Here is a 22,239-nt window from a genome sequence, read left to right on the forward strand (position 1 = left end):
TTACTTTGTACCCGCCGGCGGAGCTAACCCCGGAGTAGGATGGTTCAAGGTTGGAACGTTTCCCAGCGTCGAGAGTAGGTATGACAGATGCCGCCATGTCAGGTCTGGCAATGATGTGTGCGCAATCTGTAGTAACATGCTCGTGATGGTGTCGTTCATGTACTGCTTAGCTTAAGGTATTCAGAGGTTGCAACTCTATCGAAAGAACCCACTTGGGCGCCGAGGGATCAAGCTGCCAAGGTGCATTAGTACGGAGTACATAGGCGGACCTCAGCGGAGGGGTTAAGCAAGACTGAAGACTCCATCGGAAAGAGAGGGGACGATACTCCGTAGGCCGGATGAGGTTGAATGATTTGTGAGCAGCGATATACCTATCCATAGGTATCCGTACCTAGGAGTAGACTGAGGCAGAAAGAGAGGGTCGAGGTTGGATTGAGAGGCTGGATTGGAAAGAGAGGTTCAAGTGAGGATGCTAATTCCTGGATAGGTAGTAGGGGATGCTAAAAACACCGGGCGGGTGTTGCTGGAAACGAGGCTAAAGTTAAAAAGTGGCCTCATAAACGGTCGTGGCTTCCTCCCCTGGTGTGAACGCAGTCATCCGTCGAACGCACCTGCCACGTTCTGGAGCACACTGAAACGGGACTAGCGCCCAATCAGCTGGACCCTGCTGTCCCTTTCGGAGGGGGTCAACCAATGGGAAGAGGCTGAAAGTATGGCAGGTATGGGTAAATAATCCGTGGTGGTCTGATTCTCACTCGATTCCTGCCGCTCTCCAAAAGCTCATCATGCCACTTTCTGAAATCGTTTGAAGCATCTGCGAAGCAATCTCCAATTCTGTCGAACCACCCAGCTATCAGATTGCAGGGCCCCCCTCTTTTTTTGCACACTCTCTCGGCTTTGTAGGATTCGTCGGTGTCGGTTTTTTTTTTTCCCTCTCTCTCTTTCTTCCTTTCTTTCCCTTCTCTGGTCTTCTCACCATCTTGTCTGCCCTCTCTGAGCCTACGCTCTCTCCATTCCCCCCAGTCTGTGCTTGTTCTGTCTGCTGCTGCAGCCCTGGTCCAGCAACATCCGTCATTGGTCTTGCTGCTAGTTCGCTGCAACTTGCAACCCACCTCACCACACACCCACTATTCTGGTTCTTGGTCTCTGATCCGCCCTGGTCTGGCTGCATACCCAGCGACCCTGCCGTATCTCATATTATTATTATTATATCTCGAATACCACGTCCGGGGACCCAACAATTTTTCCAACGTCGCACACAAGACAAAGACCCCTCGGTCCACGAGACACCACACTACACCTTTTGACGGCTGGAGCCCGTACGAATACATCCCGTTTCCCTCCTCGCTTCGCTTCGAGCTCCACGCCTACTTCAGTCTGTGCCTTTGTGCGCCAGTGTGGTGTATCTCAAGCCCGCGCATTACATCCTTGACCCCACGTCCGAAAGTCTTCAACCGCAAGCCGTGCGAGCGCGGCCAGTCCAAAACCTACCTCCCCAACAGCCACCGTTCGATCCCTTTGGCAATTGGTCTTCTCTACCATAGCTAGCTAGTCACTTGCTTTGCAAATCACCCAGCATCACGTACCGACGACGAATTACCTCGATCCGGTTGTCCTGTGACACTGTGACATCACAATACGCCCTCGATCATGGCACCTGGTGTACTTAACTCGGACGGCTCAATGGACGACCAAAACGGACAGACTGCTGCCCCCCCGAACGGGCTGGCCGGCACCGCTGCTGGTCGTCTTCATGCTATCGATCCCACCGTAGACACCCTCACCCTCCTGCGCAGCTTGCCTGAGCCTCCCATAGAGGCCCAGGTGTGCGTAGTTGGTGCTGGCCCCGCCGGTCTGATGCTGGCTGCCAACCTTGGGCGTTTTGGAATCAAGGTTGAGCTCATTGATGATAGAGCTGACCAGACGCCTGTTGGAAGGTAAACGATCCGTATACACCTGCCTTTATTGCCTTTGTAAGCTAATACCCGAAACAGAGCAGACGGACTGCAGCCCAAGACGATTGAGACCTTCCGTCAAATGCGCCTCGCCGACCCTCTGCTCCTCCGCGGTGTTCGTGTTTACGATATTTCCTTCTGGCGAAGCACTGCCGACGAGCCGCTGCATAGATTGGGTCGCGAGGTTCACTACCCTCCCGTCATTGACGTTCTCGACCCCTACATTTTGCTCGTTCACCAGGGTATGGTTGAAGGACTCTTCATCGATGACTTGAAGAAGCGCGGGGTCGAGGTACGGAGGAATACGGCATTCGAGTCCTACAGCGTTCCGGAGAACAAGGCGGGGCCCCTACAAGTCAATTGTCGCACAAACGTGACCCAAGACCGGCGGACAATTCTTACACAGTACTTGGTTGGATGTGAGTGAACTACATCAAAGCGCTGCGCTGTGGAAGGCATATACTAACCGGGAGAAGGTGACGGTGCCCACTCCAAAGTACGAAAAAGCATTCCTGATGCGCGGGCTATTGGTCTTTCGCAACCAGCAATCTGGGGTGTTCTCGATGGAGAACTCATTACCGATTTCCCCGATATTTGGTCCAAGACGCTAGTGTATTCCCAGGAATACGGCTCTATTCTGATTATCCCGAGAGAGAGGAATATGACCCGTTTCTACATTGAGCTCAAGGCGAACCCCAAGGCAGATAAGCGAGAGCTTGGCCAGGAGTTCGTCATGGCTCGAGCGAAGAAGATCATGGCGCCTTTCGAGGTCGACTGGAAGTACATTGAGTGGTTCGGACGTTACCAGATTGGTCAGAGAGTGGCCAGTCGGTTCACCGACCCCCATCTGAGGGCGTTCCTCGCTGGAGACGCCAGTCACACGCACTCCCCAAAGTCTGCTCAGGGCATGAACACCTCTATGCACGACTCGTGGAACATTGCGTGGAAGCTCAACTTGACCATTCGAGGACTCGCGAAGCAATGCCTGCTCGAGAGCTACGAAGAAGAGCGAAGAAAAATCGCTGTTGACCTGGTCAACTTCGACTACGAGCACGCCAATCAGATTGCTGGAGGTGACGCGGTAGCACTGTCAGAAAACTTCAAGACGAACGTTCGTTTCATTTCTGGTATTGGTGCCGAGTACTCTGAGAGCCCCTTGAACAGGCCCGACCCTCAAGGCCTTATTATGGGAGATGCCCGACCTGGCTGCTTGCTTCCTCCGGCCAAGGTCACCAGATACATCGACTCAAATCCTGTTGACATTCAGCTCGATATCCCCATGCTCGGACAGTTCCGCATCTACCTCTTGATGTGGGACATCCAGGCGTCGAGCCCTTTCCTGGAGACTTTCTGCCAATCCATCGCCTCGGCCAACTCTTTCATCAGCAAGCTCTCGGCCTCAGCTAGTGCTTCTTACGCTGCGCAGCCCAGACTGCCATCGTCTGAAGACATCTACTACCGGCCCGAGAGATACACGGCCGTCAGCCATCTGTTCACATTTGCCTTGATTAGTGAGTATCAATCGCCCGAAGTTCTACGCAATCACTAACACTAGCCCTAGCTACGATGCCCAAGGATGATGTGGAGATTTCGGACCTGCCGGCCCTGCTACAGGACAGCCGCTGGACGTTCTACCTGGACGACATTCCAGAACAGGACACGCGTGGCCAGCTCTGTACCAACAAGTGGCTTGGTAGCCTCGGCCCCGGCGAGGTTTCCATTGTTAACGTAAGACCTGACGGCTATGTTGGTTCCGTCGGCCGATGGGATTCGAGCATGGATGACGCCGGCGAGGAGGCTGCCCGCTGGCTAGACGAATACTACGGCGGTTTCCTCCAACTGCCCGGCGGCGCATCGCCTTCCGCTACCCTCACCCCAATGGCAGTTTAGACGCAGATTCTCTTAATTTTGAGTCCGACTCAGGAACATTCACTCGGGCGTATTTGTACCATACAAATCCCACTTCACACGACAAACGCGAACACATAATCCACAACCTGAAAGACATCAGGCATGCAAGCAAAGACGCAGACATGAAATCATCACTTTCTCTCTTCCAACTTATCCGGCAGGTGTTGGGGAGTGTGGCGGCGGTACGGTTGTTATCACGGCATTTTCAGGAGCTAAAGGGGACGGTCAGTAAGTACACTCTGTTGCAAAGCAGGGGTACTTGGATCTCAAATTTTATTTTTTTTCACCATAGCTGAGCTTTTTTGAGATGAGATTTACCACATGAGGCAGACACATGTCAATAGATGGGATTTTCATTGCAGATCTCCTGCTTTGGGTCACTCCCCTAGTCAAATTAAGCTCCACGAGCCCACGCGTGTGGGTGGGCTAGGAGCAATGATCATGCGAGCTGTCATCTCCCATTTCCTCATGCACCCACACCTATCAGCTCTCTGTCGTCTCTTGCCAACCCTCAGCGCCCCAAGGATCTTGCTCCTCCGAAGGAACCGGCCGGTCTGCCGCTGCCCTGCCCGTGGTCTGTATGCTCCATTGATGATTGCACTTTTATCGATTCTGTAGGCTGGAGGCCGGGCGTATGGGAAGCCTTGTAACCCCATCACATCAGTCGATAACCTCACGCCAGCCCTATCAGAATCGAATCATGCTCACGTATGGAAACCCCGCAGTATCCATTCCTTATGGATTGACCAACGGCCATGCTATGTTGGATGCTGGTCGGTGAACGGTGACGGTTCCCCCCTCCTACAGCCTGCGCCGTACGGATGCAAATTGCTCTTCACGGGCGTCTTGCAGTTGTTCCACGTGTTGTCGTCCGGCTGGGCCTCGGCTTGGCTTTGGACTTCCCCGCTGCCTGGATGCCTGCTTCTACGGTTATGTTTACATCTTGCGGTTTGACTTTTGGTTACTCGGTTCTGAGGCCGCGGGCTTGGAAGGAGTAGGGAATTTTGACGTATGAGGATGGGAGGTTTGGTGCGTGATGGGAGTGACGGGGGAACAGCGTGCTTGTTCGGGACAGTGAAACCGTCTGTGCCGACGACTGTGGTCCGGCTGACTCCACTGTCGGCGTGTCGGCTCCGGTGGGATGGTGACCAGATTCCGTTGTGCCGGTTTACGGATGGTGTCGGCCGCTGGAGGAGTCTCGGGGGTTAGGGGTCGGCAGGGTTCGGGTTTTCGACGTCACCTGTTGCGTGGTTTGTGCACGATGTGCTTTTGCCCTTTGACGTGAAGGTCTCGGATGGCATGTAGCTTGTTTGGCCTGCGACAAGTCCAAAGTTTCTGCCTTGAGGATCGACTGGAAGTCGTGATGGAGCAGTAGGGGGATCCGGCACCTCAATTCGTTAATTTTCCTAAAACACTGGCAAGATGCCCTGATTGGGTACTCGACGAAGACTCTGTCTTGCACATAAAGCATGGCTAATTGCTCCCTGGAAGACGTACGACTGGCTAGTCCGGGGACAGGCGTAGCCAGACGTATGTATACTCGAGACGAAAGGAAAGGAGAAGCCAGCCAGTTAGTTGTACGGGAAATTTTGGTACGGCTAATGGTTCTCTACACCGTCTTGGCAGATCGCCCTAGGGCCCGTGTAAGATGGATCAGCTTTGGTGACGCCGTTCACAGCGGGAACTATTCGCCTTATGGGAGACTTACCACCGGGGGTTCCGAAGCTTCTCGAGCACACAAATTCTACAAGATAATGTAAATGCGAAAGTGGAAGAACTTTTGAGGGGATAATCGTGGTCCGGAAGAGGGTGATTCTTCTACCTGGCGCAGAGGCAAGCTACTGAGGAGGTTGAGCCGCAATGTTGCCTGGTTACTTTGACTTAACTACATTATACTTTGTCGATAGTCCCAAGAAAGTAATAGCCAAAGGAATGAGACGATTCACAGTTTTGAAAGATCAATTGGTGTCCCAAACTCACCTTGGCCAATTGGCCGTTTAGCTGTACGAATTTGAGGGAAAACCAACCAGTACATGAGGAGAGCTCTTGGCAAGGACGCAATGGAATGATATTGCCATGGTTGTAGATTTATATGAATACGGCGGGCAATTTAATTGGGCTCAACTCAAAACCCAACTTAAAGGCGTAGGCATCGTTACGGGAAGCTGCTCCTTTTGCGTACCAATCTTACCTAGACCAACCACACGACGGTCGAGAAGATCATGTATAAATTGGGCCATATTTGTAGTACTCCGTACACGAACTACCCTACTCTAGCTCCATCTACCAACTCATTCTTCGCCTCAAGATTACTCAATTCTCTCACCTTGACTCTGCCCCTCGTAACCACACAAAGCAAACTGATTTACAACTCAACTGCACACCTCATCGCCCGCCATGCACTTCCCAGCCTTCACTGTCCCCCCCCCCCCCTCCTCTCTTCCGCCGCAGCGGCAGCCCTAGACACCGCAGAGGTCCGGCAAGCCCGTTCTCTCGACAATCTTCGCCAAACAATGCCGGCGGTGGTCTATTGCCGAGAAGAGTCGAGTGTGACTGCTGTCGAGCGCTGGGGCCGGGGTATTGCTGGTATGAGAAGGCGAATGGGGATAAATATGTGAGTTTTCGTGGTTCTTTTACGATTATACCAATTTTTTTTTTGCTGGTGATGAATATCGCTGATTATTGGGGGTTGGTAGTGCTCTGCTTGTATTGTTGATGTTTGTCAGAAGAGGTGTATGTGAGAGGTTCTGTGAATGATGCGGGTCTATGAAGGCAGAGGGCGTGTCGTGAGGATGGCGTTGGGGACATTGAAATATCGAACCAGTAGCCATGACGACATCTACTAAAGAATCGAAAAAGGAAAAGGAAAAAAAGAGTTCGCCCCACCCGGTGCTGAAATGGGGGCTACATCTCTTGGTGCTCATGCTGGGGTTCGAACTCGGAACTCGTGAGCCCGTCGTCGAGTAGGCTGTGGACGTAATTTGATTATTGACCGTAAACTACTCCACTACCTAGCCAGTTTGACCCGACCCGTCGACCTAGACGGGCGCCTGCTGGCTAGTGACGTGAATGGTCTTGAGGGGGGGTATATAGGCTTCATCTCGGGCGTATTCTGTGTATTCGGGTGGTGGATAAGGTATCGGATGAAGGTTTGGTTAGGTAGGCACGGTCGGCACTATCAGAGTCTTTCCGCCTGAGCAGAGCATATTGAGAAGAATGATACTCCAGGAAGCGGACCGAGTGTCATCACGGCGTTGGTACAATAAGAGCATGCTAGTACGATCTAGTCATTGATACATGTCTACTCTTATACAATTCTAGTCTCGTGCGGTGCGGACTTTCTTACATCTATAATACAATGTCTAGCACACATTCCTCACGCATGGTCATCCTTGATGCCCCAGCTACCCACTAAAGCCATGGCCTTGTCGTCACCCTTGGCAAGACGGTCGTCCTGGAGGGTATCCGCCAGACACTGCCACGGGTCCCGGCTGCCTCCCCACTTCAAGAGGTTCTCCTTGAGCCGCTCGCCGTTCTCCCGGCTGAGCGCCTTGCCGTCGGCGCCGGCGGAGAAAACCACGCGCCAGACCCGCTCGGCGAGAACGCGGTCAAAGACGTAACTGTAGTAGGTGCTGCCGTACCCGTGCAGGTGGCCAAAGAAGCCCTGCCAGCAGGTGCCGGCGGGATCGGCGCCGCCCTGGGAGAACTGCTTCTGCAGGCCGTGGTAGACTTGTGTGGAGTTGAAGGACGGGTCGGCGACCTCGGGGGCGTGGTAGGACTGGTCGAGCAGGGAGAGGAGGATCTGGTTTTCCGTGTCGATGCCCTCGAAGCGCTTCGCTAGGCGGATCCGCTCGGCGACCATTTGATACGGTAGGGGCTCGTCCGTCTTCCAGTGGCGCGCGAAGAGGCCCAGTACGGATGGGTCTGCGGCGAAGTGCTCCATCAGTGTGGACGGGAGCTCGGCGAAGTCGGTGGCACATCTCGTGCCGGATACGTTCTGGAGCTTGGTGCGAGCGAGGATGGAGTGGATGGCGTGGCCCATTTCGTGGAACAAGGTCTCGACCTGGTAGTATGACAGGAGCGCCGGGGCGGAGCTGCTCGCATCGTGCTTGGGGAAATCGCAGACCAAGGCGATTGTTGGCAGCTGCATCAGGACGCCGTCCTGTTGCAAGCTCTCCATGCCGTCGTTCGCGGCTTGCTCGGGTCTCTCAAACTTGGGCATGTCGGATGTGGCGTTGTGGAGGTCCTCCGCAGCCTCCTGGACCTCATACGGAGCGATGGCTCGAGAACAGCGCACTGTGAAGTGAGCAGGGTTGGGTGACTTGTCCTCTCTGTAGAATAAGTCGCAGTACAGGACGGCAATCAGATCGCCCGTGTCCGTCACGACATCCAACCGCCGCACATCCTCATGCCAAGTCTCGCCGGGCTGTGACTCCTTCGGCCTGAACTGGATGCCGTAGAGACGAGTGAACAGTCTCGACATGCCCTGCATGACGGTACCGATGGAGAAGAAAGAGGGGAGATGATCGGGATGACGGACTGGTAGCCTCATCTCGGACCGCACGCCGTCCATTAGGAAATCCTTGTCCCACGGTTGGACTTGGGTAGCGGTGCTGTCTAGTCGGGTCTGCTTCAACTTCAGGAGGTCCGACATTTCCTCCCGAACAATAGGGGTATTGTACTTTTGCAACGCGTGAAGGAACTGCATCACGGCGCCGGGAGACTTTGCCATCATTCTGTCTTTCAGGGAAAGGTGAGCGTAGCTCGAGAACCCCGCCAGATTCGCCAGCTCAGAGCGGAGCTTGAGCATCGTCTCGAGCAGACCGACTGTCTGCTTCGACGCGGTGCGCATGGCGGTATACACCTCCTTCCGCGTCCCCTCGTCCTTGACGCTCCGGAGCGCGGCCTGAGCTTCAGGGCCGGTGGTGGGCAGGCGCAACTTGCCCCTCATCGTGAGCGCTCGCGCGATCCCGGGGTATAAGCCGTAAAAGCTCGATGAAGGAAGCACAACTTCACGCTTCGCAGGCTGCATGTCTGAGACGAACATGGATCCGACCTCACTTATCTGCTGCGAGAGGTCGACGAAGCGGTCCCGCTCCTGCTGCGGCAAGTCGACGGCCGACTTGGTGAAGTCCAGCTTGAGAATCTCTGCGACTGTCCTCTCTTCCTCTGACCATGCCGCGACCACTTCTGGCTGCTCCATCGCCTTGACTAATTGGTCACTCAGTCCGGTCATGGTGTTCAACTGGTTCATATACTGATAGACCAGCGACCAAGCTCCGGCTGCTGCTTGTTGGAATCTGGGGTCTGGATGTGTCATTCTGACAAAGTCGGAGAGATCGAGGACTCGGCAGAGAAGGTCGCTAAGGCGGTCAAGGTCCTTGACAACGGCCTGGTATTCGGACACGCTCGACGCATGAAGGACTCGATGGACAATCTTCTGCGCCTTGTCCAAGCTCTTGCGGGCAAATACGTAGAAGCCATTCGGGCTGGTGAGATATCGGTTCTTGAAGAGGCCTACACTGGGGCCGGCCGCCTTGAAGGCCTTGGACACTCGGTCGGGGGAGTCGAAAAGCTCGCGTAGGATCGCATCGTCGGTGTTCCTTCCCGGAAGTGAGTGGTCGGCCGTGATGCTCGAGGGAGCGGTGCCGGACACTGCGGCTATCCACCGGCGCTGCTGGCCTCGGGAAGCTTGCCGAACGCATTGGGTGCAGACCCAGAGGCCGCGGCTTGAAGATTTGATCATTATGAAAATTTGTCGACGGTGCGACCAAAACTACAAGTCGGGACGAAAATTCTAGTAAAACATGTAACAAGAAAAAAGGAGGGTGGTTGTAAGTGCGACCAAGGGCCGCGACCATGGGAAATGCGTAGAGAGAATTAATGGGACTGAGATACGGAGTAAAGCAGTTACCAATCGATAGGCCGTAGCCGGGATGGCATCCGGACTGATGGCGGTAGTATTTTTTTGTGCAAGGGTGTGCAGTGCTGCCAGTCATTGCCAGGCCAGTGCATAATCGAATTCCCGAGCTCCGGAAATAGCCGCACCAGCGTCCAGTGGGCCTGGCGTTAGGTGCTTGCAAGCACAAGCATCATTCCGTGACATCCAAATAATTCTCGCGAGACCAAGACCCAATTCCCTCAATCGACCAATTGAGCGGACCATGGCTGCTAGAGTGTTGCTACAACGGGTAATTCTCTCTTGCCAATCCACTACCAATCGAAGCAACAACTAATATGAGATCCATAGCGCGCCGCGCCGTTAGCAGCGACGGTTATGCTGGGAGGATTCGCCCTGGCACCCCGAACTGCCTACGCTGAAGCTCCCGAGAGCAGCTACGTACGTCCGCAGTCGACTCGCGGCACCGAGAATGTAGCGTAGCTGATGATTCTGCAGTCCAAGAAGCCCATCTACGACGACCTGGAGCTCCCCGCGACGAGCGGCACTCTCCCTCCTCCGATCCCCCGGGCCGAGCAGCCTCCCCAGGCCGAAGAACCCAAGTCGCGAGGACCTACCCCTACCGACCGTCTCGCCGTCCAGATCGGCAAGGCGCGCCTCGCCCTGTACCAGTACGCTGTCGGTGCCGAGGACGCCGTCAACCGGACGATGGACAAGGCCTTCAACCTCGAGCAGTCCTTCACGGGCACGATCGCATCCCTCGCCCCGCCCCGCGAGAGCGGCGAGAAGCTGATGCCCGGCGCCATATACGTCCTCGTCGCCGCCATGGCCGGAAGCATCGTCACCCGCAACCGTAGCATTGTCCTGCGCGCCACGGCGCCCCTGGCCTTCGGTATCACCGCCGGCTGGACCGTCCTGCCCATCACCATGGGCAACGTCTCCAACCTCACCTGGAAGTACGAGCAGCGGTTCCCCGTTATTGCGCAGGGCCACCTCAAGCTTCGCGAGAGCATCGAGAACAGCTTGAGGATGGCGAGGCTCCACAGTGAGATTGGTGTAAGATATGTTGACGAGAAGGTCACGGATGCCCGGGAAACCGTCGAGGACTGGGTGAAGAAGGGCAAATAAAGGAAGCGCGGAACTGTAAAATAGAAGCGACCAGAGTCGCTACCATCGGTTCCTTTTGTAATTGACACATTTCATCAGCTTGACGCATGTCTTATGAGCCAAACAAATCATGGTGAATGAGCATTCGTTTTTATGTGTATAAAAGTCGTATTTGGGTTCTATATCCCTCAATCCCATTATTCTGTCCTATCCCTAAAGGACCCAGGGTGTCGCTATGCTTTTTTTTTAACAAGTGTACCCAAACTCCTATCTATGCAAATCAACCCGCTTTGGAAGCCCTGTGTGTTGTGTCTCAAGTTTGCAAGGCAGCAGGAGACGGTTGCGTTGGCTGTGTTTCCTTGGGCGCGCCGACACCCCTTTGAGATTTGTTTCGAAGAGCCTGCGTAGCCCTGCTCTCGCCCATCTTGCCACCAGCCGCCATGGCGGTTGGATTGGGCTTCTTTCCGCCCTTCCCAGGCCCCTTTTCCGGGTCGACGCCCTTGTTGAGGTCAGTCTGCTGGGCAAGCTCAATAAGATCCTCGAGCCCGAGCGCGCGGCAGATCTGAGTGTAGCTCTTGCACTGATTCATCTTCTGGTATGTCGCGCTCTTGCCGGGGACAATCTGACAAAGCAGGTACTTTGTGTTGCCGTACTTGTTGTCGACCTCGAGCGCGTACTTGACGTACGTAGCCGCAACCTCCTCCCAGGACGCAATACCTCCGTCTGCTTCTGTCCTGAAGCAGCTCGAGTTCGCCTCAGCCGCAGTGGCAATCATCGCGCCGTCGACTCCAAACTCCTTGATCAGGTCGATCGCTTGGTCTCGGCTCTCGACGTCGCCGTTCATGATGCAGGCGACGCCCGCTTCATGGCATACTTCCGCGACCATGCGAAGCTGCTCACGGATGGCACGCTCTCTGGGACGCATCGGCGTTGTCCGGCAGTGAATAGTGAGGCCAGTTACACCAGTGGCGCAAAGCTTGCGCACTAGGGCCTCGGTCTGTTCAGGTGTGTCCAGGAGGCGGATCTTGACGCTGATGCCAATCTCGAATTCTGGCATAATGTTCGCCACCAGAGCCTCCAGGATCGCGCACAGCTTTTCCGGAGTCTTCAAAAGAGCCGCGCCCATCCCGCCGCTGAGGCTGAACGGCTTTGGGCAACCTGCGTTCACGTCGATGCCGGCGACATCACCTGCCACGAGCCTAGCCGCCTGCACTGCCAAGTCCGGGTCTGCCGTTCCGATCTGGAAGATGAGCTTCCCCGCCTCCTTCTCTGGATGTGTGCTGAAAATCATCGCCTCGGGCATGTGCTTTGGAGGGTTCTTGTGACCGAACGAGGGGATCTTGGTCCAGTCGATAGTGTTTGTAACGGGGTTCACTCTGCGCGTCGTGCCGATCATGGCTTTGTCGACGGTCTCGGGGCCTGTTGGACTTGTCAGTAAGAATCCTTCAGCGCTCCATGATTTTGCGACTTACCCCAGACCAGGTCTGCGCCATAGTGCAAGGCCAGGAGGCGAGAGGGAAGTTCGCCAGAGCGGACCATCGGCGCAAGAACGAGCTTGCCCCTATAGTCCACACCCCGACGGGGGATCGGGACTTTCTTGATTTCTGAACCCATTGTCTTGAGCAGCGTGCGAAGGGACATGGCCAGAGGGAAAAGTCAAGCTACATGGCCTTTGACAAAAGAAATGGGAATGGTCGGCGCAATCCGATGGTTGACTCCTTCGGCGATGCCCTGACGGGCTAGAGTGCATAACGGAGAAAAGTGTCGCGGCTACTTATCGATAAGCCTCTATCGGGGATGTGGCTTGAGCAAATACCGGTAGCAGTCACACCGAGGAACCTACAAACTTCAAAGTATCAGATGCCACGATTTTTTTTCCTATGGAGAACCTGTCATCAGATGTTTACTTTCTGACCCGGTCAAGAATCGCTGGGTGTTTTGAGTGCTTCGTTTGCGTTGCTTGAGCACTTCGCTGGTTGCTGGCTGTTAATTTGACTCTTTAACTTGGGCGTCGTTTATTGGCCGAATTGTGCCGTTTGGGCACTGCTTTTTTTTTTTTTTTTTTTTTTTCGCGTCAATGGTCACGAACAACTTGAGACCCTTCAATCCCGCGAATCACTTTGATGACGCGATAGTTGAATACTGAATGAGTGAGGTCATTTGCTTCGAAGTTTCTGAATAGTAGTTCAGAAGTGTTCTATCAAATTGTTCAATAATAATTTGTTGTTGGTCTTTTCGACTATCTCACTCCGAGGCGGCGAACTTCCCACTCAAGCACGGCCAAATTTACACATTTAAGCTGAAAATGTTGTAAGATGTCTCCGAGAAAGAACTTCAACGAGTGTCAACTATCCGTACATTGGGACCGGTTGCGACGCTGGTACGGAGACACTTGAATCAGCACGAGGATGAATAGCGCCTACAGAAGACATATCCTGGGAAGTTGACATCACAACCAACCCAAAAAGTCACTCTTTGGAAACCTTGACCATGTCATGTACCTGACGCATTCATGCCATCTTCCTGGGTTGAGACTTGAGAGACATCTGATAGACCTTGACACTATGGAGGGGTAACTGAGGGGCAAAGTTGCAGGGGTGCATCGGCAAGCTCCAGCCACGGTGAGGCTAGTGAAGAAATTTCTGAAGGTAGCGCTGTCGGCAGGTTGCTGTCGCGACAAAAACAGACTCAACGATTCTCCCGGTTTCTTCCTTGCCCCGTCTTAGCTAGCAGCAATTGTCTATACCTTGCCTCTGCTGCCCCGATAGCCGCGAGTACCCCAAACATCGGAGTTCAGAAAGACCCATCCATCCTGTTCGAATAGCTGCAATCCAGCCACGGCTACAACTCCTTAGCGTCTTGCGCAACACTCACCCTCTTTTTGCCATTGAACCTCGGATGAGTCCGAAATAGTCTTACCGCAATTGCTGAAGAGTCCTCTGTTGTGTGATATAACTCTAAACGCCACACGCCGAATTCCCCTTTGATCCCCCTTTTCTTCTACTCTCCTTTAACCGATTTCCCTCCGGCCCGGCCCCAAGGTCACTTTTGCATACTATACACATGCCGCTGCTACGAGGCATTAAGCTGCAGCTCCCGTTCCTCCGCAAGACAACTGTCAGCTCATTCACCCCGGTATCCGTACTGCCTCTGCCTCTACGTCTGCCTTCCGCCGCCTGTACTGCTACTGCTACTGGCCGCCGCGCACTCAGTTTTCGCGTGCCTTCCGCCCGACCCAGCCCCGTTTCCACACTCACTCGTCGTCCCCCGATTCAGGCCCCGTCCCGGGCCAATCACTCTGCAACCCTGGCGGCACACACCAAGCTAACGTCCGGGTCTCCTACCCCTCCCCCTCCATCCCTCCTTGCATCATCCGCCAACGGCACCCCTCCTCGCCCGTCACAAACTGCTGGTGCCCCCGATATTAAATCCAAAATTCCCTCCCAACGCACCGCGCAGATTGCCCGTCACTTCTCTACCATCTCAAAGGACTCTGACCCAAGTTTCCATCATCAATCGCCCGCAATGGCTTCCCCTTACTCCCTCCGCAAGGTTGGTGCTGCCAACACTCTCGAGCACCGTGTCTACATCGAGAAGGATGGCGTCCCCGTCTCCCCCTTCCACGACATTCCTCTGTACGCCAACCAGGAGCAGACCATCCTGAACATGGTTGTTGAGATCCCCCGCTGGACCAACGCGAAGCTCGAGGTAAGCATTCGTGTCCTCCCTTCTGCTGTGCTGTGATCATAATTGTTGTTCTGGCATGAACATGAACGAGCATGAACAAAACGGACATGTGGCGCTGACCGACAATTCAACCCGCAGATCTCCAAGGAGGAGCTCCTCAACCCCATCAAGCAGGACATCAAGAAGGGCAAGCTTCGCTACGTCCGCAACTGCTTCCCCCACAAGGGTTACCTCTGGAACTACGGTGCCTTCCCCCAGGTACGAAAACAAATCCTTCCCGAAGAGAGATTAGCATACTGGTCAAGAAAACAACATCTAACTAACGCTTTGCTCCAGACCTGGGAGGACCCCAACGCCATCCACCCCGAGACCAAGGCTAAGGGTGACAACGACCCGCTCGATGTCTGCGAGATTGGTGAGCTTGTCGGCTACACCGGCCAGGTCAAGCAGGTCAAGGTCCTCGGTGTCATGGCCCTGCTCGACGAGGAGGAGACCGACTGGAAGGTCATCGTTATCGACGTGAACGACCCGCTCGCTCCCAAGCTCAACGACGTCGAGGACGTCGAGCGCCACCTGCCCGGCCTTCTCCGTGCCACCAACGAGTGGTTCCGCATCTACAAGATCCCCGACGGAAAGCCCGAGAACCAGTTCGCCTTCACCGGCGAGTGCAAGAACAAGAGGTTGGTGATCTCACTCAGCCCGTGAGAGTATTTGTCCCATTCGAGCTAACAAAATGCTCCAGCTACGCCATGGACGTCGTCCGCGAGTGCGCCGAGGCTTGGGAGAGACTCATCACCGGCAAGACCCAGGCAGGCAGCGTCTCCACGTAAGTTTCTCATCACGCAATACCTTGGCGCAGCAAGCCACCCTTTTCCTTGAACACTTTTTTTGCTAACAATCATTGTCTCTTAGCGGCAACACCACCGTCCAGCAGTCCCCCGCTCTCATCAGCGCCGGCCAGCTTCCCCCTCTGCCCGCTCACGAGGAGCTCCCCGCCGGAAAGATCGACGCCTCCATCGACAAGTGGTTCTTCATCAGCGGTGCCTCCGCATAAGGGATTCCTCCTCTTGCGTGTGTTTCTTGAATTGGTAATACCGGCGGATTGCTTTAGCCAAACGACAGCTCAGACTATACTTTTGTGTCGCTTTGTGAGTAGATGTAGTCGAAAACGGAGTCGAAGCTCGAGGGGCCCGAAAGGCGTCAACTAGAATACCAAAAAAGTTAAAGTACCGTAAATCATTGTGCCATTGGAGTCGGTGATTATGAGCGAAGTTCGTAAGCTTCTCGTGATGTCCATGTTTTCGATTGTAGGAGTTGATTTTGTTCTCAAAATTCGTTGTATACAAGAGTTTGACAGCGTCTGCATCACTCGTCTGGCCTTTCTCCTACACATGCTATGCACTGAGCCGCCTAACATACCCCCTCGGGGATATTTGTTGTTCCATATCCCAAATAAACGCCGGGTAACCGTAAAAAAGGAATGCCATAATAGTACAACAATGCTTCCCTCTCCCTTCTTTTCCTTTCTCCTTTCGTTCGATTAATCGGTCAAGTCGGCAGCCTTCTGCAGACCGCGAGAGTGTCTGTCAACCTCCTCAATCATGTTCTTGACGCCCATCTTTTCGCAGTCGATCGTAATCTCCTTGCCGTCCTCTGAACACACAATACGTTAGCTATAAATCACGCTTCACTACGCTTTCCCCAATTGGAATGATGTAGGAACAGGAGGGGGGTACGGAAGTAAGACGTACTGAACTTGACATAAAGCGACGCAGGCTCCGTCGACGTCCGGGGCAACAGAACAGTCTTGATCAGGGTTCCCGACGAACGCGCCGTGGGCGGGATGTTGGACAGAAAGAGGCGCGCGGATTTGGCTGCCGGCGAGAAGGGGTTGAACTTTGTCGTGATCTCGGTCATGAATTTGGTAATCATCTTGGGCGGGCTTCAATTGGGCTCTTCGTAGAGAGGGCTCTTTGGTAGGTTTCGGTGGAGTTGGACGATATCGTCGACGTCGAACTCGGAGTTGTTGAGAGTACCTTAGGTGAGGTGATTTGGTCGAGTGGGAGGTGGTTCAACTTCGATTAAGGTACTTCACAATGCGCTTCGAAGCTGTCGCCAAAAATTTGGGTCGCGTGGCTCGTGTCGGGACTCGGGAGGACGGGGGGAGCTTGGACGCCGCCGCATGTGGCTTTCTTTGCGCCGGGCCGGGAAGCCATGTGGCGCAGAGAAGATGCATATCGGTATAACGGGGTCTCGATCTCTCATTGCCACACATTTCGTCACCGCGAAAGGCCAGCTTTACGCCCCTACTCTACCTCATCGCATCTCGACTTACAACCCCCCTTTCCGAGCAAACTCCTGCGGTTTCCGCTCAAAGAACACGTGGTCCGCTGAATCCCACCCACAACAAACCAAACGAGCCAGACACGCAAAATCGTAGTGGAGAAAAGAGAAAAACGAAAAGCCATGTCCTTCGAAGGTCTGCAGGAGCGCCTAACGGCCCTGCAAGAGACCACGGCCCAGCTCAAGGAGCTCATCGACCGGCTCCAGAACCTCAAATTCCAACCGGGATCGGTCCCGCTCGGAGGCACGGATGAAGAGAACAGTGTCAGCGCGGAGTTGAGTTCGGAAATCAGCCAGATCCTCCGGGAAGAGGAGGACGAGCTGGAGCTTCTCGGGGAGGAGGTTGAGGATCTCAGGGACGGCAGGCCGGGGAGCGAGGTGGAGCACACAAAGACCCGGCTCAAGGATGGCGTGGAGAGGTTGAAGCAGGAGATCAAAAGGTGAGAGATTCCCCTAGCTCTGCCCTCAACTCACGGAGCATTCCAGGAAATTTGGGCGGGAAATCAAAGTCACTAACACGCAATGCCACACACAGTTCACGAATTACCTTCCGCAAGGCGCAACTCACAGCTCGGCACAACCTCTCCCGGGCCCAGCGCCTGGAACGCGAACTACTCATCCAGTCCTACTCGCAGCCCGTCTCCGAAGCGTCCTCCCCGTCCCTCAGCGCGCAACAGAAGCCCGACATCGTCCGCCACCGACAGGTTCACCAGACGAACAACAACACGAGCTCCCTTACAGAAGAGGACAAACAGACGGTCGGCGCCAGCGGCAACGTCACCAGCGCGCTGCGGCGCACGCACGACCTCATCGCGGCGGAGCTGGCCCGCAGTGAGTTTGCGCACCAGACGCTGACCGAGTCCTCGGCGGCCTTGGCGCAGCTCGACGACTCGTACGGTTCGCTCGACACGATGCTGGCGAGTTCCAAGGACCTGCTGGGCACGCTGCTCCGCTCGAACAAGAGCGACACGTGGTACCTCCAGACGGCTCTTTACATGCTTATGGCGACGGGCGCGTGGCTGCTGTTCCGGAGGTTGCTGTACGGACCGATGTGGTGGCTGGTTTGGCTGCCGTTGCGTCTGGTATATAACCTCACCGTTGGTGGCGGCAGAGCGGTGGTCAAGTACGCCGGGTCCGGAAGCCCGTCAGAGGCCGTCGTGGTCAACGAGGGCAAAATTGACGTCGAGGGTTTGCCGGACGAGTCGTTGCCTACCATTGAAGTCGGACGGGAGCCGCAGCGATCGGCGGTCGGTGGAGATCCCGAGTCGCTGGTTGAGAAGGTGGGTAAGATTGTGGAGGAGATGCCGGCAGAGATCGGCGAGGAGACGATGGTAGACGAAGGCGAGCCGCTAGAGGGTGAGGCTATCGTTGACCAGGTGCCTGGCGACGAGCTGAAGCAAGGGGGGCAAGAGGAGATTAGGCAGCGAGACGAGCTCTGACTAAAGTCGTTAGACGACCAAATGTCGGGGGGCTGTTCTTGCGAAACGCCTTAGCGGTCTCGGTGAAAGAAGAAATATCATCAAATGCACAATGATCTTGATGTCCGGCACTCGTACGTTTGAGCCAGGATGCGACATGTTAGTAGCTGTAATGTTGAGAAGCCTAAACCTAGCGGTACCCCCGTTGCAAGCCTGGAGAGGCGGCATTTCTTTGTTTGTCAGGTATGGGGCATTCCAATCTAACGGCCATGCCGCGATGAGGAATCTGGTAATCATTATTTACGCATACTGGCTGGCGCATCTCGAAGCCTTACCCCAGCTCTAAAAGTTCGTCCCAATAAGCACCCTTTAGAGCTTATTTCGAGAAGCGCCGTTCTAGAAAGGAGGTTTGACATGGAAAGCCAGGTGTAAGTAGCCAATGACATGCTACGGTCAAGGAGCAGGGATGCGCCTTTCCTCTGCCACGTTCTCCAGTGCATTGAACTTGGGCGCCAGGGAGGAGCACAGAAAGGGCCGGAACGGTCTAGTGTTCGAACGGGGGAGGACGGCATGACGTTGTGAAATTTCCGTTCTCTGGGATTGAGCAACAGGGAGCAAAGTCGGACATGCCGTGGTTTTCGGTTTGGTGAGACTGATTTCCAAGTTACCAACAGATGTTGCCCTCGAGACTCGAGTATCTGTAGGCCGATGTTGTGATAAATATTCAAGGGTCCGGATATAATACGAGACAACCCGTAACAGAGTGCACACGACGACAAAAGGTGTATGGATAGCGTTGTCTCATTCGCTGCCAATTTCTCCGTAGGATGTAGATCAAAGATCGTTTAGTGAGTGATGTGGTTGCTGGGCATCTCGTATTCATGCAGAATGCGCTTCATACGAAATCCAACGAGGCGAAATGTATTTCTGGACTTGTTGGTTTCGTCCTCAATCTCACTGCAGCAGCTAGCAACGGCATTCGGTTTCTGGTAGTGAACGGTGTGTGTATCCATCCGCCTCAGCCCTCGAATGCCCGTATAAGTGGTTGACCTGACGGGTAACGGCATACGACGATGATCGGCTGTCGGTCGGGAATAGAGTAGACACAAATGAAGCCGGATGAACATGAGCTCGTTTGAACGGATATCCATCCCATCCTGTAAAGAGCCGTCACTAGGAGGTGCTTCGAAACGAACCTAGGTCACAGGGGGGAGGTTTCTCAGTGGACTGATGGATCTTCATGACCCGTCGCCGGTGTCGCTCCTTGACTACCTTGGGTTTTCAGTAGGTATTCACCATAGTTGGCCGTCCCACCGCCGAGAAGAAAACTCGGCGGCAGGTTGAGATTCGCTCAGGTTCCGATGTTCCGTTTCATCTAGTGTTCGTCTTAGAGGATTGGAATGGCCGTTCAGGTGCTAGCCGGCAGCGCATCTCAACCTTCCCAAGTACCCGATGGAGCGCTTGCGCAGTGGTATAGAGTGTGGCGCTCCAGCGCTTTGTCCGGTCGACAGGTCGACAGCGCTGGTCGTATGGCCCCTGAGACAAGGGCATGTGCCCTCGGCCAATGCCACGGTGCCATTTGCAAGGAATCCTGCATTACTCGAGGAGACGCGCCCAGGTCGTGTCACGCTGGTCGTTGAGGGTTCGTCCGTGAAAGTCGTCTGTTGTTTTATTTTCTTTTGCTGATGTTTCCCCTAGCCGCTTGGCTGTCAACACCGTCTGAACGTTTTTCTGCCTTTCTTGACTTCATAGGCACAAGCAAGCCTCTGCATCCATATTGCCGTGGTTGCATCGATAGCGTGCTGTATGGGTACAGGGCTCAAATTGAGGCGTCAATGCCTCGAATACTAAACACAATGTGTCAAATGGGGCCTTGTATCCGCGTGGTAGTGGTGGATTGGTGGTGGACGGAGGCTAAAGCCGTGGCGAGGTTCGATCGAGGGCCTCGACGAAATGCAGAGGGGAATACGAACAGACCACCAGACCAACGGCCCTCCACACTGATGTAATACCTCGCTGGCCTTGGACCCGGCACGTACTCTGGATGGAGACATTGCAAGGGACGAGACAGCTGACAATTGGCTCCCGTTACAAACAATGAGAGGAGATTCGAAGAGGCCCTGGCAATGCTGGCAGAGGGAGAGAGCAAAAAGTCAAAGTGCAATTTTAAAATTGGGATTAAACAGTTGGCCCGGGCCCACTTTGGCAGGCATGGCCTGCACCTCGTTCCTGGCCCGGGAGTATTTTCTCGCTCTTGCTTTCGCTTTCGAAGCGGACGGGAGGGAAGAAGGAACCTACCTGCCTAGGAAGTGGGCTCTCTCCCTCCTCCTTCCTAGAGGCTGCTGTACTCTGTACCTTAGGTTCCTGCCTTACCTCGAAAAGGCTACAAGTGCCTAACCTTGAGGCTATATGCGGTACGTACCTGCCTTAGGTCACGTCCTGACTTCAGTCCATGGCGCAAGTCCCAATCTTTCCCCAGACACGGCGCGATCCAATTCGATCGTCGACCTCCATCCAACCTTGCTTTGGGCTCCCCTTTTCGCTTGTGTTTGGCTTTTAAGTCCTTCCGCCCACATCAACAACAAGGGACGGGGGCAACCGGCTATGAGTCGAGTCACAAGTCACAAGCTCAACCCGAGAGGAGAATCAGGTCTTTTTGGCCGGCTTGGCTTCTGGTACATGGTGCTTCTCCGTATGTACTAGACCTGACAGATGTACTCTGCTCTCTCTTGGTTGTCGTCTCTTGCTAATACCTACGCAGCAAAACTTTCCAGGTCCTCGTTGAGCCCACACCCTGTCTACCCACCCCAGAATCCGCCCTTGCAAGTTGCGTGCAGACACAAGCGTGTTCCCGGCCCATCGACACACGAAGAAGATCAATGGGCCACACAACTTTGCAGCTGAAGAGGTGAAGGGGGTGGGTGGGCAGCGCAGGGAAGAGTCCACACTACCAAGGCTAATCATAGCATGGCACCTGGGGGCGCGCCTTGGCTTGTTACCCCGAGCGGGAAAAGGTCGACATTGGATCCAGAGATGGATTTTCGCGAGGAACACCACACACTATTAAACCCACCTCCAGTCCATCCACTCTGTTCCTGGTCTCCCTTCCTTTCCTCTCTCCCTCTCCAGCCTCTGCCATACACTCGTTGCTCGATCACTTGTTTCAAAACGCCTACATTCGCTGTTTGTGCCCGAATATCAACAACCTACACTATTCTTAATACACCCGTGTAACACCACAGACCAATCACCAGTCAAGATGCGTTTCACCTCCATCATCGTCACCGGCGCTTTCGCCGTCCTGGCCGCCGCCCAGTCTACCACCAGCACCGCCGCTTCCGCTGCCTCCTCCGCCCAGGCTGTCATCGAGAAGTGCTTGTCTGGCTGCCCCGCCACCGACGTCAGCTGCCAGGCCAAGTGTATCTCTGTACGTTTAGGAACCCAAAGACAGTGTCCGCCTGAAGAATTTGCAAGAAAGGACTAACACATCGTGCCCACAGGTCCCCAACCCCAACGAGGACCAGGTCAACAAGACCACAGCCTGCGTCGCCAAGTGTCCCCAGGGTGACGGGTCAGCAGACGAAACGGCAGCCTACGCGAAATGCACACAACAGTGCATTACTGATAACTACTTCAGCAGCGGCGCTACTCCCGCTGCCACCGCGGGCTCTGGATCCGGCTCCGGCTCGAGCGGCAGCGCGACTGCTGCCACCGCTACGGGTTCCGCCGCCACTGGCTCCGCCTCGGGCACTGCTACCCGCGCTTCCGGTTCATCTGCTGCCTCCGGCACCGAGGCTGCCTCCAGCTCATCATCTACCGCCAACGCTGCTCCCGCTCTTGCTGGCTCTGCTTCCTTCGGTATTGTCGGTCTCATCGGCGCTGCTCTCCTTATCTAAATACATTGGCTATTTGGATGATG

The 22,239-nt window shown here is 54.7% G+C and overlaps 8 protein-coding genes across 8 annotated transcripts; 5 read left to right on the top strand and 3 right to left on the bottom strand.

The window, feature by feature from the left end:
- Positions 1-1,650: 1,650 nt before the first annotated feature.
- On the top strand, positions 1,651-3,845 carry BDP81DRAFT_394427 (FAD binding domain-containing protein; the record flags this gene model as incomplete). Its single annotated transcript, XM_060587958.1, has 4 exons — positions 1,651-1,937; positions 1,995-2,374; positions 2,432-3,466; positions 3,517-3,845. 4 exons carry the CDS (start codon positions 1,651-1,653, stop codon positions 3,843-3,845), a joined length of 2,031 nt encoding a protein of 676 aa, XP_060445382.1.
- Positions 3,846-6,933: 3,088 nt separating this feature from the next.
- BDP81DRAFT_428330 (peptidase family M3) lies at positions 6,934-9,736 on the bottom strand. Its single transcript, XM_060590413.1, has one exon. It carries the CDS (start codon positions 9,610-9,612, stop codon positions 7,243-7,245), a length of 2,370 nt encoding a protein of 789 aa, XP_060445383.1. The 5' UTR covers positions 9,613-9,736; the 3' UTR covers positions 6,934-7,242.
- Positions 9,737-10,030: 294 nt separating this feature from the next.
- BDP81DRAFT_319529 (apolipo protein O-domain-containing protein) lies at positions 10,031-10,893 on the top strand (the record flags this gene model as incomplete). Its single annotated transcript, XM_060584443.1, has 3 exons — positions 10,031-10,057; positions 10,117-10,206; positions 10,264-10,893. 3 exons carry the CDS (start codon positions 10,031-10,033, stop codon positions 10,891-10,893), a joined length of 747 nt encoding a protein of 248 aa, XP_060445384.1.
- Positions 10,894-11,185: 292 nt separating this feature from the next.
- Positions 11,186-12,513, bottom strand: BDP81DRAFT_319441 (dihydrouridine synthase; the record flags this gene model as incomplete). Its single annotated transcript, XM_060584436.1, has 2 exons — positions 11,186-12,291; positions 12,345-12,513. The coding sequence occupies 2 exons, from the start codon at positions 12,511-12,513 to the stop codon at positions 11,186-11,188; spliced, it is 1,275 nt and encodes a 424-aa protein (XP_060445385.1).
- Positions 12,514-14,397: 1,884 nt separating this feature from the next.
- Positions 14,398-15,613, top strand: BDP81DRAFT_319495 (inorganic pyrophosphatase; the record flags this gene model as incomplete). Its single annotated transcript, XM_060584439.1, has 5 exons — positions 14,398-14,580; positions 14,698-14,817; positions 14,896-15,239; positions 15,302-15,385; positions 15,472-15,613. 5 exons carry the CDS (start codon positions 14,398-14,400, stop codon positions 15,611-15,613), a joined length of 873 nt encoding a protein of 290 aa, XP_060445386.1.
- Positions 15,614-16,099: 486 nt separating this feature from the next.
- BDP81DRAFT_394432 (39S ribosomal protein L53/MRP-L53) lies at positions 16,100-16,491 on the bottom strand (the record flags this gene model as incomplete). Its single annotated transcript, XM_060587959.1, has 2 exons — positions 16,100-16,212; positions 16,311-16,491. 2 exons carry the CDS (start codon positions 16,489-16,491, stop codon positions 16,100-16,102), a joined length of 294 nt encoding a protein of 97 aa, XP_060445387.1.
- Positions 16,492-17,025: 534 nt separating this feature from the next.
- On the top strand, positions 17,026-18,341 carry BDP81DRAFT_394433 (uncharacterized protein; the record flags this gene model as incomplete). The annotated part of the gene is made up of 2 exons (XM_060587960.1): positions 17,026-17,342; positions 17,438-18,341. 2 exons carry the CDS (start codon positions 17,026-17,028, stop codon positions 18,339-18,341), a joined length of 1,221 nt encoding a protein of 406 aa, XP_060445388.1.
- A 3,238-nt stretch (positions 18,342-21,579) lies between these two features.
- Positions 21,580-22,216, top strand: BDP81DRAFT_449762 (uncharacterized protein; the record flags this gene model as incomplete). The annotated part of the gene is made up of 2 exons (XM_060592448.1): positions 21,580-21,747; positions 21,821-22,216. The coding sequence occupies 2 exons, from the start codon at positions 21,580-21,582 to the stop codon at positions 22,214-22,216; spliced, it is 564 nt and encodes a 187-aa protein (XP_060445389.1).
- Between the last annotated feature and the right edge of the window lie 23 nt (positions 22,217-22,239).

This window comes from Colletotrichum phormii (genome assembly GCF_030913505.1).
Source record: "Colletotrichum phormii strain CBS 102054 chromosome Unknown BDP81scaffold_10, whole genome shotgun sequence".
NCBI lineage: Eukaryota > Fungi > Ascomycota > Sordariomycetes > Glomerellales > Glomerellaceae > Colletotrichum > Colletotrichum phormii.

Excerpts from the sequence above, each read along its gene's own strand:
- BDP81DRAFT_428330 (XM_060590413.1), bottom strand. The coding sequence starts at position 9,612 with ATGATCAAATCTTCAAGCCGCGGCCTCTGGGTCTGCACCCAATGCGTT.